This window comes from Beta vulgaris, chromosome 6 (assembly GCF_026745355.1).
Source record: "Beta vulgaris subsp. vulgaris cultivar EL10 chromosome 6, EL10.2, whole genome shotgun sequence".
Lineage (NCBI taxonomy): Eukaryota > Viridiplantae > Streptophyta > Magnoliopsida > Caryophyllales > Amaranthaceae > Beta > Beta vulgaris.
Window position 1 is genome coordinate 32,247,223 of NC_079207.1, and position 15,808 is coordinate 32,263,030.

The 15,808-nt window shown below is 36.3% G+C and overlaps 2 protein-coding genes across 2 annotated transcripts; one reads left to right on the forward strand and one right to left on the reverse strand.

The window, feature by feature from the left end:
- Positions 1-203: 203 nt before the first annotated feature.
- On the forward strand, positions 204-767 carry LOC125498731 (protein MAIN-LIKE 1-like). Its single transcript, XM_048646998.1, has one exon. It carries the CDS (start codon positions 204-206, stop codon positions 765-767), a length of 564 nt encoding a protein of 187 aa, XP_048502955.1.
- Positions 768-1,469: 702 nt separating this feature from the next.
- On the reverse strand, positions 1,470-10,306 carry LOC104896805 (uncharacterized). Its single transcript, XM_048646997.1, has 2 exons — positions 10,060-10,306; positions 1,470-2,122 (listed from the first exon to the last, which is right to left on the reverse strand). Exons 1-2 carry the CDS (start codon positions 10,304-10,306, stop codon positions 1,470-1,472), a joined length of 900 nt encoding a protein of 299 aa, XP_048502954.1.
- Between the last annotated feature and the right edge of the window lie 5,502 nt (positions 10,307-15,808).

The following is a 15,808-nucleotide window of genomic DNA, read 5'->3' on the forward strand; positions in this document are numbered from 1 at the left end:
CGGGCAAGAGGAAGGGGACGGAGGAGAACACTTCATGGCTAGTACGTGACGCTAGGCCAGGTGGGTCGTTGGACGGTAGTGTCACACCTAGTTTTGAAGGCCACATAGCGGCACGCATTTGGGTTGGGGAGGAGGAGAGGGCTATGTTGAAGTGTCATAACCGGGAGAAGACGTGTGGTAAGCTTCAGGCATGATATGCTAGTATGACACCCGAGGTTCAGGGGATGATACAGGCTACTGGATTGAGTCACTTGCCTGATATCATGTTTGATCATTTGGACCAGCCGTTGATCTGTGCGTTTGTCGAGAGGTGGCAGCCCGATACAAACTCTTTCCACCTCCCTTTTGGAGAGATGAGTATCTTGCTACACGATGTCAGTTCTATCCTCCATATCCCATCATATGGATGGATTACAGGTGACTTTGGTTCATGGGATGACGTGAAGAGTGCATGTGCAGAGCTATTTGGGATGGAGAGAATCGCCTTTTTGAAGGCGCATTGGTCCGGTGGTGGTGTATTCATTGATTCTTTGATACAGAGATGTTCTGCTCCCGATCAGAGTCCGACCCACCAGTTTCGAGGTTATATGCTAACCCTCCTTGGTGCCACTCTATTCGTTGATAAGAGTGGTAACCGAGTCCGTCCTTGCCCACTGTCGTTTATGTCCTATATCCCACATGATGTGAGGCGGTATTCTTGGGGTGCAATTACACTAGCCAATTTATACAGGCAACTTGGCATAGCTAGTCGTGCTGATTCAGCCTAGATATGTGGTTGCCTCACGCTATTGCAGGCATGGATTTACGAGTATTTTCCTATGTTTCGGCCTAACCGTACTAGGAGGATGGTTCCCATAGGATCTGCTTCGGCATTTTGCTGGGAGGTTCAGCATGAGAACAGGGGGATTGACCGTCTACTGAGTATTCGACAGGCATTAGATGAATGCCATGCAGGCTGATTGGTTACCTTTTGGTATATGTCCGGTATCTGCTTATCCTCATAGCACGTACTACGGGTGGCTGCGATACTTGGATATCGTTGAGCCGTATATGCCAGATCGTACTTTACGACAGCTTGGATTCATTCAGGAGGTTCCCCATCATATTTTGGAGCCAGAGTCTTGCTATAGGCCTTGTGCTGGGGATAGGTACAGGGTAGACTTCACAGCTTATAGCACAGCGACAGACATGGGATTTATTCTAACATATTCTATCATGCTAATTTGCGTTAGCCGAGTTTATTGAAAACTATTTATTAAATTGCTACTTTTTTTTGTTCTTTTGTTCGTAGAATATTAAGTTCGTTTAACATTTACATAATATTCATTACAATGATATGAACTTACAACTAACTCTAATATTCATTTAACATCTACATAATAACATTTACATTATAACTAACACTAATGTATGTACAATGTTCATTACAACGAACACTAATATTCATTACAATAACATATATATCTACTTTAATCATCATAATGAACATTCCATAAAGCAATCCGTGTAGCATAATCGTTCTCCCATCCAACTACACTATCATCTCTCAAAGCAAACCATTGTAGCGCAATTGGAGGGACCGGGAAATTAGGAGCCAAGAATAAGCGGATGTAGTGTTGATTACGTGCTCCAAGGTGTACTATAACAAACTCATAACATGGTCGTGTCACCATGTATGTTGCAATCAATGGTAGAATAGTGCAGCAACCCCACAAACTACCTGATTCCGCCACTGTAAAGTACATCACAACGCAATTGTACAATGTAGCAACAACATACAAATCAGCAACAGACTCCATCCAATGATCACGACGAGTAGGACCTTGGGTGTGCCTGATACGGATTCTCGCTAAGTCGACGTACTCTCGTCCTCCATAAACAAACTCATACACTTGTCTCATAGAAATCTCGTTGTAAAGGTTTTGACGAGCGTGTGGCCAACGATCTTCCCCACCATTAAAAGCATTAGCAACACACCTGAATCCGCAGTTTCCATCACCCAAGACGTCATTCCACCCAACTATAAAAGGGATGATGATATCAGGTATGTTATCTTTGTAAGGAAATGGTCCTGCTCTTCTTTCAAATCTCTCCGGTTCAAATGTTCTTATTGCATTTGAATCTGTTACATAAATAAGAGTTACGCATATTTTTGTATATCACATTTTATAAAATTCTACATATAACTATTATAATTTTATAAAATTCTGCATATTTTTGTATATAACTATTATAATTTTATAAAATTCTACATATACCACTTTATTTAAATTCTACATCTAATATGTTAAAAGTTTAAATATATAACTATTATTATAGCTAAAAATATAAATATAATATATCATGTAAAATTGTACATTTATTATGTTAAAAATGTAAATACAACTACTCTAATATGTTAAAAATATACATATAAGACATCATGTAAATTCTACATGTGATATGTTAAAAATGTAAATATAATTATTATAATATACTAAAAATCTACATATATTCATGTAAATTCTACATTTCAGCTCAAACATAGTAAATTCTTACAAATATTCTACCATGTAAAGATATTATTCTTCTACATATTCTAAACTGATATTTTAAGCGTATAAGGTCATGCTTTAACTTAACTCTAAAACAGGTGAGGAGCCTAAAATAATCTTCAAACCATATAGTAAGGCGCCTAATTTAGGTGTGTGACCATATGGTGATGAGGCGCCTAAATTAGACGTTTCACCATATGGTAAGGCGCCTAAATTAGACGTCTGACCTTACGGTGAGGCATCTAACTTAGGCATCTCACCAGCTGGTTGGACGCCTAACTTAGGCGCCTTACCATTTGGTTGGACGCCTAACTTAGGCGCCTGACCATATGGTTGGACGCCTAAGTTAGGCGCCTGACCATATGGTCAGACACCTAATTTAGGCGCCTTACTAGTTTTGCCGTTTAAAAAACTCACATTGTTTGCCATGACGCCAGAGGAGATTCTTCTTAATTGGTCAACGTCGGTCAATGTTGGTCAACGCCGGTCAATGTTGTTCAAAGCCGCCAAACACCTTGGTCAATGCCGGTAATTTCTTGAAAATCAAAGTGAATAAACAAAGTTTGGAAAATGAAAGTGAATTGTGTGGAAAACATGGGAAATGTGGGGGGTTTAAACAAAGAAAGGGAAAGAGAAAAGGAAGGAGACAAATGTCATGTATTAAAAAAAACAACCTATGTATTTGTGTACTAAAATACAGGGCGTTAGTAGGAAAATTCAGGGCGTTAGTAGGAAAATTCAGGGCGACGTTTAGCAAAGTCCTTATATTTTCATGAATCAAGTACTAATTTCTAGGATCCTTCACAGTAGTTATTTGCCACATAGTGAAATTTTTAGAATGTTAGAAGCTCCCATAAGCTTTAGCTAATATTTTTCTACTACTCGAAGAAGTTATATGTCCAAAGAAGAATTCAGGGAAAAGATGAAGTTGAGAGCCTATAGTCATCAATCAACTGTCAAAACAAGGGCACCAACGGTGTAAGAACAGAAGGATTGAAGAATGATTTCCTTGATTGATACAATGTACAACAATCTCTCTCTCTCTCTCTCTCTTTCTCTCTCTCTCTCTCTCTCTCTCTATATATATATATATATATATATATTATATATATATATTATATATATATATATATATAAAACAAGGTTCAATTGGCTTATGTGTCATTTATTAAAAGAATCTATCCACATGTCATTTGCAAAAGCCCCCTCACTACCTTCTGCCACGTGTAATTCTGACTAATGGAATGCATCAAATACAATCTTTGTAACTTTAGTAAGTTTGTATATTTATGTAGATTAATTTCTAACTGTTTTCGTATTTAATATATATTAGCGATTTTTTTGGCATTTCTCTCTACTCTCCACATCAAACAAAAAAATCTTTATATCATACACGGAAGTAGATACATACTGTCAACCACCTTATTTGTAATTCTCGGTAAAAAAAATACTTTTTAAAAAAATTGTTAAAAATTAAAGCTTAGATCATCAACTCAAAAATTCAATGGCCACCTACTTATTAGCATTTAGTGGGGTTAAAGCAAAGAGAATTGGTACAACTTTTAATTAAACAAAAACATTAAGTACATATTCACCAATTTGAAGTATAAACAAAAAACGATGAAGTGTGATATATATATTAAAAAAACTACCACGTTAGAATGTTGACAATCTATGATTCCACTCTCACAGTCTCACTTAGATTTCACTGAATTAAGAGGAAACAAGCGACATTGATAGAGTTTTTTCAAAATAGGAGTTTGGTTTATATAATTGAAATTAAATGGAATGACAAAAACAACCATATCATTATACAACAACCATATTATTATACAGTCGGGCTATGGATGACGAAGATTGAAAAAATTCGGGTAAAATGAATTACCTTATGTAATTATTATACAACAACCATAATATTATAAATAATTGTAGCTAAAAAGATTTGATATACCATTATCAATTACCATCACAAACAAAATAGTGATTTCGAAGTGTAGGAGCCTTTTAATGGATATATCTAATAGTAAGATAGTCAAAGATCAAAGAATAACAAAGAATCTAGAAAAGGGGAAAATAATTTTATTCTACAAATAATCTTCAAAAATATAATTAAGAAAAAAAATCAAATGGGTGATTTCACAAGTTAAAAGATGTACCTTTTAAGCAAAGTGTAACTTTAATTTTAAATGGGTCACTTCTAAATTAATAAAATTGACGTATTTAAGGCAAAAAGTTACCCCTGTCCCACATTAATTTATTGTATATTTGTATATCTATGTTACTAAAGAATTGTATAAGTAAAATAGTCATCAATATTTTTCAGTATATCTAATCAACAAAAAATCTCCCGTGTATTTTATCATGACATTAGCTACATTAGTCATTGAATGCACGGGTCATAAGTCGATTTTAAAATATATTTTTTTATTACACGATATGATTATAAAAACATTAAATCACGAGCTAATATTCAAACCATGATTTTAGGAGAAACATCCTAAAATCCTAAATTTACAAAACAAAATATTCTCGTGCACTTTAATGTGTATTTTGTTTCATATTAGTATTATATATGTATATATTACGATTACAAGATTTTTAAAGTTTAAAAATGTTGTAACAAATGATTTTGATATATCATGAAATATAATTTTACATTTTACATTATTTCCATCTTAAAGGCACGAATTCTAATAATAATTATTGATTCAATAAATTTGAAACAAAAACAACTACTTAATTAATAAAAGAATTCTCATGCATTATGTACGAGTCCAAATCATATCTATATAAATCCTTCCGTGCATTGTTGCAAGTGGGTTTACTGGGGCCGGTCGTAATGCCTGGGTGCAGCCATAAATACTCAATTAATTTTTCTCCAAGAAAATACACTTGCGAACGAAATAACATATATGCATGAGTTATTGATGACACCATGCACCATTGGCATAATATCCATAGACTTTTCACACCGATGTCCTTTTTTGCAATTTTAATTTATAGTTTAACACTAACTTAATATATCAAAATCGAATATAGGTACAACAACTTATAAAATTCACGAGAACAAGTTTATTGGAACATAATAACAAAAACCTATAACTTCTACGTTGCTCATGTTGCTCTATTCATTTATATAATATAAATTATGAAGTTTTTGTTTCTTTAAGCAAACTACATGTTTTACAATTATGAAACTCACTGAGTTGATGCTCGAATTCTTGATCTCACTTTTGTAAGGAGCAGTCAATGTGAGATATAAATAATGAAATATATTATTTATGAATGTAATAAGTCAAACTTATTTTTTTAATAAATTGAATTGAAAAATGTCTTTTCACGCACTTTAATTTTTGTTAATATATATTTAGTACATAGGATAAATTACAATGTCACGACTTTTAGGTCATCAATATCTTACTAAATATTTAATTATTTACACAAGATTTCAAGGAGCATATTGTAAAATAATAAAAAACTAAAATTTGAGGTGAAATATTAATCAACTTTTCGATCCGATTGAACACAAGTAACCATCACAACATGTATGTAAATGATATAAATAATATCTAATCTCAAATATCAAACAAGTTGAAATAGAATTGTTAAAAATTAAGTATTTTTTTAGGTGCAAAAAATCGAAATATCATTTGTCAGAAAATAGATCAACAAATTTAAGGTTGTAATTTTTGGCAATTTCGGTACAAATAAAATTGACTTCTGGCAATTTCGAAGGGAAAGATAGAGAATGAAGGAAGCTAGAGGGCCGAGGAACAAGGGCGTATAACGAAGTGGTGGATGATTAGAGTGTTAGGGTTAGTAGGTTTTATATTCATCAATTACTATTATGTCTATTAGGAGTATAATAAGTTTATGTCAGATTATTTCACTTTTGGTCAAAACAAGTCACTTTCAAGTCCAGATGGGTTACTTTTTAATTCAGAATGGGTCACTATTAATGTTAAACAAGCCAGCTTTGTATAAGTCAATTGACCCATTTAGGGAATAAAATTACTTTTTTTTAAGCTGGGTTATGTATTTAACCACAAACAATTATATGTTACTATTTCAAGAGTTACAAGCAAAAAGGGTATGAAAATCTTAATATGTGATAAGATTGTGGCAACTCATCTGTTTCAACCAATGTCGTTTATGAGGAAGTTTCTCAAAATGTTTGAATCGTGTATGAGTTGTAATTGACCCATTTTTTTATATATCAATTTAGATAGTGTAATTGTTTTTTTTATCATAATGTGTTGTCAATTCAGTTTGATTTCAATCAATCTCATTAAACAAAAATGTTGCGACATTAATAACATGTTTTTTGTCTGATAAATGATAATAATATCACATACAAATATGGCCTCCCGTGCATTTTTGCATGGGTTAAAAGCTAGTATACTTATATACAATAGTTGACCTATTACCGTTAGCATTATACTAGGCTAATCTTATTCACAATTACCAAAGTTACAAGATATGCTAGCTATACATAATATATGGTCAAAGATATTTAGAGAGAATATAATGATCGATGTATTGTGTACATAAATAAATTTATATGGTCTATCACACCTGGCACTCTTAGCGGGAGGTTGTCGGACGCTGAAATTGTTCCGAAAATCATCAAATAGTACGCGCAGAAGTCCTTTGTAAAAATGTCTGCAATCTGATAACAGAACAGAACGAAATCTTCACCGCGTGCAACTTTCTCACGAACAAAGTGAATGTCGGTCTCGACGTGTTTAGTACTTTAATGTTGGGCACAATTATCGGACAAATAAATGGAACTTACATTATCAGAAATAGACCAACGTATCCTTCATAATCGGACAATGTAGTTCCAATAAAAGATTCCGGAGCCAACGTGATTCGCATACAATATTATCACACCTCGATATCCAGCTTCCACACATATTGTGAGAGAAAAGGCTGCCATTTAGATGATCGTGCAATCAAATTGTCACCGAGAAAGACAAAATATCATGAGGTGGATTGCCGGGTGTCGAGACATCCTCCCCTATTTGCATCCATATATGAGATGAGTTTTAGCAATGCATGATTTATAAAGACGTAAAGAAAAATTCAATTATATCTTGTACATTAAATTTGATGGAAAATGTAAGAGACACTAGTAGAATAATTGTTTATTGCTGCGGTTTTACTCATACGCAGCAATATACCACGTTAAAAGAAAAGGAAAAATGTAAAATAACCATACTGCTGCGGTTTATGGAGCAATATGGTTTCAATGGAAAAAGTTTTGAAAAAAACTTGACTATTTGACCAGATGTATTGTTGCGATTTCTGACAAGAACCGCAACAATATATTAAAGAAGTTTGAAAAAAGTTTACTATTTGACCAGATATATGTCTGGTCAAATATTAAAGTATTATTTTTTAATAATATTCTATTTTACTATTGCGGTTCCTACAAAAACCGCAGCAATAGACTTTATGATTTAATAAAACACTGCAATTAGGGTTCTCTCACTTTTTACTCTCTTTCTCAGCCGTTTTCTAACTCATATCACTCATCTCTCATCCTCTCACTCATCTCTCACCTCTCATCTCATCGGTCTTCATCTCTCCTGTCGGTCTTCGTTCCATTACGCACCTTTATCTCATCTAGCGCGTTCGCCGGTCTTATTCACCGAAATTGTCTCGCATCTTCAATCGCCGGTCTTCGCTCCATCACGCACTCATCTCTCTCGCTCCTCCTTCGTGATCTCTCGCCGCCGACGAAACAAGGTTCACTGTCGCAGTTTGAAGTCAAACAACGTTCGAGTTGCGTTCTAGTCTTGTTAGATCGAAGTCAAGTTCAATAGTTCGGATGGTGAAGGAGGATATTTTCAGATCTTGTGCCATCGTCCTTCGAAAAGTTTAGCCAGACTAATTTTGATGTTTATTTTGGTCGGTTTTGTATATTTTTTATAAAATAATATAAAAAATAATGTATTATGCTTTTTTGTTCTTAACTTCATATACAGATCTCCTTTTTCCTTCTTTTTTTTCTCATAATTTTTTGATTTGGTTAGGTCGTTTTTATTGCTTGTGATTATAACTCAAATTTTTTTTTTTGTGGTTAAGATGATTGTTTTGGATGAAGTAGTTTCATATTGTTCTTTAATTAGTTTAATTTCCTCATTTTGTTTTCCGATTTCTTTTATTTTATCTTTTGTTTTGTTTTGTAATTGTTTTATTTTCATTATTTATGATTTTATAGTCAATATATGGATTCATGTTTTAAGGTTTTATTGCATTTTAACATTCATATGTCATGTCATCTTCAGTTCGTATGCGAATTTGGTGGATAGTGGATGGGTTAGGACCTATTGCTACGATTTTGGGCAACAACCGCGACAATAAGTCAAACTTATTGCTACAGTTCCTAGCTAAAACCGCAGCAATACGTTGTACTTTTTGAATGAAAAATAAACCTATTACTGCGGTTTGGCTTGGTAGCTTAGCTTATTGCTGCGGCAAAAAATCGCAACAATAGGTTAATTACCTATTGTTGCACCCTTAATTGCTGCGTGGCGAAAACCGCTGCAATAGGCCACTTAATGACCTCAACAATAAGCATTTATTCTACTAGTGAGATATCGGTGTGGTTGAAAGTTAGATATTGTAATGCTACTGAATGTTGTCGATACTTGGTTGGATCCTCATATCAAGTGTCATTGGACGACCCGAGCTTAGGCTTGGTACCAACAGGTGTGGGCCAAGAGTTGCATTTACACATGGCTGTTGCGTCAAGGATTTCTTTCCATAATTTTCATGTGATAAAAATAGGCCATTAGCATCATGGGTCACAACAACGCCTAAGAAGTACATGAGTGGACCAAGATCCTTCATAGCAAATTCTGCAACTAATAGAGTCATAATAGATGTGCAAAGAGCATCGTGATGAATCAGGAAGAAGTGTATCATCAACATAAAGCAAAATCTATCTAATAAATATAGAGTGATCAAATAGGTTGTAGGAGAAACCAACAAGAGTACTAACATTGATATATTGCTTGGTGCAACTAAGTCTATCTTGTGTGAGGAGTTTGCAAATCTTCTAAAGAGTGAATTTTGAAATGAGGATGATAAGAGAAATTGGGTTCTTATTAGGTTTTCAAATCAAACAAGGTGATGATGGAATTATGATCCATCAGAAAAAGTACCTCAAGGAGCTGATCAAGAGGCATGGTCTACAAGATAACAAATCCTATGACCAATGTTATCAGGATTAGGATCCTACTTTGGATCGTAGGGGTTGGTAGGATCAAATCGGTGGGATCGGATAGTAGGATCATAAGATCCTCTAATTCCGTAAAATAGAGATAATTATGCTAGAATATGATCAGAAACTCATGTTAAAAATTTACACAAATTAATAACGACTTATTTCATTAACAAATGGTGATAGTTTTTCAATACTATAAGATTGAAGTGACATACAGCCGAAGGTCTTTGACTTCTTCCTTTAGTTCTGGATAGAATTCTCAATGGAGGATCCTTCATGTAGGGAGTAGACCCTGAGCCGAACGCCGAAGAGCATCTGCCTTCTTGGCTTCCAAGTACTCCTCAGCATCCGTCTCCATCTTGTGACCACTAGGAGGAATGTTATCTCCTGGACCGACCACCAACTTCCAGTCCATCTTTCGTCTTGATTCACTAACTGCTAGCTGCTTTCCGTTAGACAGTTGCTTTGTCATTTCCTGCTGAGGAGGCCGGCTTGTCCCTAGACGACCTTCTTGAGACTGCCCCCTAGGCGACACCATAGCGGCCTAGCCTAGATTAACCTGAAAGAACAACATATTGCTTTTAATTTTTTCCTCCATGACAGCGGTCATCCTCGCCTGGAAGTCATTTGAGATAGTTTCCAAATGACTAGCTGTCATTGGACGGTCAAGATTCTCTTGGATGACAGGTTCCCTGCTCCGACCAGAGAGACGAACGGCAATAGAGGGCCTGTCTCTTCCTCTAGGTGCCCTCTCATCGCCCACTATATCTTCCACTTGTATCTCAAAGCTTCTATTCCTGGCAACATTGGATGACTGACAATCAATCATTGTTGCGTCTCCCCACAGACGGCGCCAAATGTTACGTAGTGATCTACTCGTAAATATTACTGCTATCCCGAACAGTAGGTTCAAGATTAGGAGACTTGTGCAACAACGCTTGTACTCAAAACCCAAATCCGAGCTCCGCCTCGAAACCTGCATAAAAGCGACCCACCTTGGAGGTTTGGGTGGTATTTCCCCCTCCGAAGGTTAAGTCAGGTATCAGGGATATGAAGGAACTTTTAGAGAGAGAAAGTAGAGAGAGTATTTATGGCAGAATAACAGTATTATGCTCTGAAAAACGTACATTTCCCCTGATTTCAAGGACTATTTATAGTGTCTGAAATGACTATTGTACTTTGATGTCACCCTAATTTGGGAGCATCTGATTGGCTAAGCAATAATGCTGTGACACATGGCAATTATTGATTGGAGGATACACCTCACCCTTTTACACATAAATGTTCTTTACGTTTACTGGGCCTAAGTAAAATTTGGGCCCTAAGGAGGGTTTTAGTACACATTTTCCTCAGAAAAGTGTACTTTAGTCCATACAAGCTTCTGACCCATGTATTTTACCAGAATAGGAAAGTGTCACTTGTAGGGTTGTGATGGAGCCACGTGTCATATTTATAGCCGTTGTTTTCTAGGCTACAACAAGTTGAGTGGTATTTAGCCAATTAAGAAAACCGAAGTCGGTTCATCATAAACCCAATAAAAAACTTTGGTTTCCTCGTAGCTCATATATCTCAAACCCGAAACCCCAAAACGAAAAACCCCTATTACCCCTCTCTCTCTCCCGTGCCTCTCCTCCTCTTTTAGTCTGCCGGAATCCCCCCCTTTTGTCGCTCGTCGAAGATTGTTCTTCACTCGCCGGCGCTTCGTGTTCGAGCTTTCTCTCTCCTCGCTCAAAACTTTCTCTCACGTCGATCTCTGGTTGTTCGCGGCTGGTGTTGCCGCGGTTCCTGTTGTTGCTCGTCGGTGAAAGGCGATCTTCGTGGAGTTGTTGTTGTTGTTGCAATGGTTCTTCGTCCCTCTACTTGCGTTCTCGCGCATCCGTTTGTGGCTGGAGTTCAGTGAGTTTGCTGCCCTAATTTTCTCTCTCCTCCTCTCGCGCATCGTTGCTGATGCTCGTGGGATTCAGGTTTTGGCGTTATTATGTTCATGGTGTTGTTGTTATGGTGCCGTCGTGTGTCACCTTCTCTGCCGTCGCGAGATAATGCTCGGACAAAAAGGGTACTAACCCCTCTTTACCTCTCTTTTGAATTGGGTTTTGTTCTAATTGAAATTTATGATACTATTATTAGTATGTTGATGCTATGAATATTAATTGATTGGTTAGATTGTTTATGCCAAAATTTGTACCTAGGCATAGCCAGATAGCTCGGAACCTGCAACTAGATTAACCAATGAAATAGGCGATAATTAAATAAAAACAATAAAGGAAAAGAGAAAGAGAGACACAAGAAATTTGGTGACGTGGAAACCCAAATCGGGAAGAAAACCGCAGGTAGCAATGAGGCTACTAATCCACTATGAACTTTGGCTTTGAATTGACTTCTTTGATAATATGTACAATAGGGCCGTATGTAGAACTATTCATAACTAGGGAATAAACTTATTCTATTAGAAGGTAATTCTATAGGCTATTTGTACTTGTCTATCTATTACATATAATATAGTAGTTTTGGTATAATGGTTAGGGTGGATGCATTTGGGGCTCATACGTGGAGTTGGCAACTGAATGAGAATGATGGAGGCATTATCATACTTAGACATCAATAAATAATAGTAGTTGTAATGTATGCTAGGTGGTCATCTTCTGGTGAATAGTCTGCTGCCTTTATATATTGTTTAATGTCGTTGTCGTTCCTTAGATTATGGGCGATTTGGCACCTCCGATATACTTGGTCTTCACCCCTTATTCTCCTCGACCGTTTACACCGCAGATTCTAATACCTTGAATTAGTCTTCGACTTGAGGATCTACTGCTTTCTCAATTCGGACCAACGATGCCTCGGATTCTCCGCAATGGGAACACCATTTCTTCAACAACTCCCACTATATAAGCTTGCTCAACCCTTGACTCTAACTACCACCAGGATTCCAGCGTAGCGGCTGAATCGTGGTACAACAATAGACCCCATTTTTCTAATCGAAGCTTGTCGTAGATTAGGAAAATAAACTGCAGCTTCGCATCATGTCAATTGCTCTATTCATGCCCGCTTGCTTTGCAACTAGTGTCTTGCTTGGTTGCTATACATGACTTTGTCTTTAGATAGCTTAGTTGTCATCTCCGTGGCTGACACCTTGATTGTCTTTGATAAACCTGCACTTAGCTTAGGTGGCTTTGAAAGCATTCAATATGTAACATACAACTTGAGAACAATTTTGAGTAATTCTTTGAAAACTTATGATAATACTTTGACAACTTGAGATAGTACTTTGAAAACTTAGGATGTACAATAAACTTAAGATATACAATACTATGGTAACTACGCATTTCAACAGCTCATTGCTTTGCTTTTGTGCTTTTTCAGCGCTTCTCATAGCTTGGTTGGCTCGCAACAGGTTGCGGGTAGGCATTAACATTTGAAACTTTAGACAATTCATACGATTGTAGCTAGCTAGATGACTATCTAGCTGGCTGGCTAACTAGCACCAACGCTTAGGTCCTGACGGCTAAGGTCCCGACGACTAGGTCCTGACGCTTAGGTCCCGACGACTAGGTCATGACGCTTAGGTCCCGACGACTAGGTCCTGGCGCTTAGGCCCTTTAGAAGTAACTTTGTATCTATAACTCAAGAGGACTTGTGTGTGATTTTGCTCGAGATGCAATATCATAAATCACAATGTAATACATGCGTTTCTTAGCGCATAGTAAAACATCCAATTTAGAGGGATCAAAATAATGCGGTAGTAAACTTTGATGTATATATCTATTCATACAACGAAACTGTTGAAAATCATGTGAATCAATGTCTTTGATGTTTATTGGATACTTACTTGGTGTCTTCTCAATTGTTTTGAAACTTCGTGTGAATCACGTATGGAAACTTTAAGGTAGCAATAGCTAGAAAATCTTAGACTTGTGCATCACCATAGGTGCTTATTCGTTGGTGGCAAGCTGTCATGCAGCTAACCTCTGGACTTGTAATCTGGTGTCTATGACCGGTCATAAGTCTTGGGTAAACTGGAATACGTTGTACTTTTCAAGTTTTAGCTTTATAGGTGGATCATGGCTTTAATTAACAGTTGACGTCTTATCGTGGCAGCTGACATTTGACATTCAACTTTGGACGTTTGATATCTGAACCTTGGTAGATGGCACATCACGTTTAAAACATGAAACCTACAGATTAAATATTTTTATACAAGATAGTTAGGCAATTCCCTTTTGGCATCTAGTGCATGTTGTAGGACACCTGGTACTTTAACTTGGCAAATTTCTTCTGCATATTTGGCAGCTAGCGTAGCTAGCACCTAACACCTGCTACTTGCATCTGCAATCTAGCAGCTAGCGTGCGATCCTCGTTATGCTTAACACCAACGGACACATGTATGAGCGGCTCTTGCTTTCTCTAAGGTGCTTTTTGTGAGAAACTCTGTCGTCACAAGATTGTCCTACAATGCATATAATAGTACGAAACCTATTCTTGCAACATGTTAGCTACAATTTTGAGAGTGTGATGCGAAAATAAACATTGTTGACATGTTAGCTTAGTAGGTAAAAACTGATGTAGACGGAATAAACAAGAATGCACATGAGAACAATAGTTATCTAGGTGTGTACTTATCGCTTTGGTCGACTACTTATTATTTACTCGGATTATATATTGCAAGTTCATTGACATCCATAGACTTCATGGTCGCTTTAGATTATGTCACATGTCAATTAAATACTCTACTATCATGAAATGTATGGGTATAACAGGTAAATGCTTTAACTTACACTCATTTTAAAACTTTTCCTCTTATACGTAGTGGCTGTTACCTTTGCGATAAGATATGTCACACATCTTGACTTGGTGCTATTTTCGCGTAGCTTTGGTTACATTTTTGAATTCTAATATAGTTGCTATGAACTATCTTCATAATGGAGTTGTAATTAATGTTAGATATAAGCAATAACAACTTAGAAGCTTTTTAATAAAATGATCACGGTGAGAAATGCAGGTGTAGATATTTTACGATGATCATGAGTAACAATAAACAACTGCGTGTCATGTGTGCTATACGAGATACGTTTTTCACCGATTTAAAAACATGTTTAAACTTCATTTGTGATATAAATTTATCTTACTTGTCGCTGTTGAATATCGAAAGAAAAATCTTGCTGACCTAGCACTAACGATAACCAAGAAGCTATCTGGAACTGGTGAAGTTGACCCACTTCAATCGGAAGCCAGCTTGCCACGTAGGAAGCTATGCAGCATCGATCAGAAGCTATACTGCCACTGAAGAACCTGCACAACTTAGTAAGGAAGTTGCGCTGCTACAAGGAAACCTGCACAACCTAGTTAAGAAGCTGCAAGTAATAAACGTGAACCATAGAAGTTGCGGTCGTAGAAAATCCCATATCAATTTGCCTTTAATAATGATCTTTTCATTATACTTGCGTTTTCTATCCAATTTATCTTCGATTGATTGATTAAAGATTTTTGTAAAGTCCAGTGACAAGCTTACAAAGCAAAAGCTATCAAAGAATGTGCGTGTGCAGCCATTACTACTTTTACCTTTGTTTATTTTTTACCCGTGTTCGACACAAAATCTTTCCTCGCTGATTGCTTTGACATTAATCCGTACTTGCTACCTAGCTTTATCTCGGTGGTACTAGGGGCTAGCCTCAATTAAATTACGAATTCTAGCTGATACTAAATTATCAATTCTAATTGCTTTAGTGGCATTGCTACATTATTATTGGAGTTAAGCCCCCAAGGCATTAACATGCTTTTAATATTCTACATATATTTATGAAAAAACTTTTTTGGACTCGCGGAAAAAAGACATTGTGTTATCACGCTTAAGTCACAATTTAAAGCAAGTAATAATAATTAGATGATACTACCTTGCCCCCCTTGTGGCGACTTTAGGACAAAACAAAGTAAAAGTGTTTACTTGTCAAACCTCGTGTTTTTCTAGCTTACGCTTATTAGCTTTGTTAGCAAAAGTGATGTCAGTTAGTCCATAACATAGCAATTTCTAAGTTTTGGAGAAAAG

Bases quoted from the DNA above. Each gene is read 5' to 3' on its own strand.
- LOC125498731 (XM_048646998.1), top strand. From the start codon at position 204: ATGACACCCGAGGTTCAGGGGATGATACAGGCTACTGGATTGAGTCAC.
- LOC104896805 (XM_048646997.1), bottom strand. From the start codon at position 10,306: ATGGTGTCGCCTAGGGGGCAGTCTCAAGAAGGTCGTCTAGGGACAAGC. The intron at 2,123-10,059 runs GTCTACTCCCTA...TTTATGTAACAG, and splicing joins TCTTCGGCGTTCGGCTCAGG to ATTCAAATGCAATAAGAACA.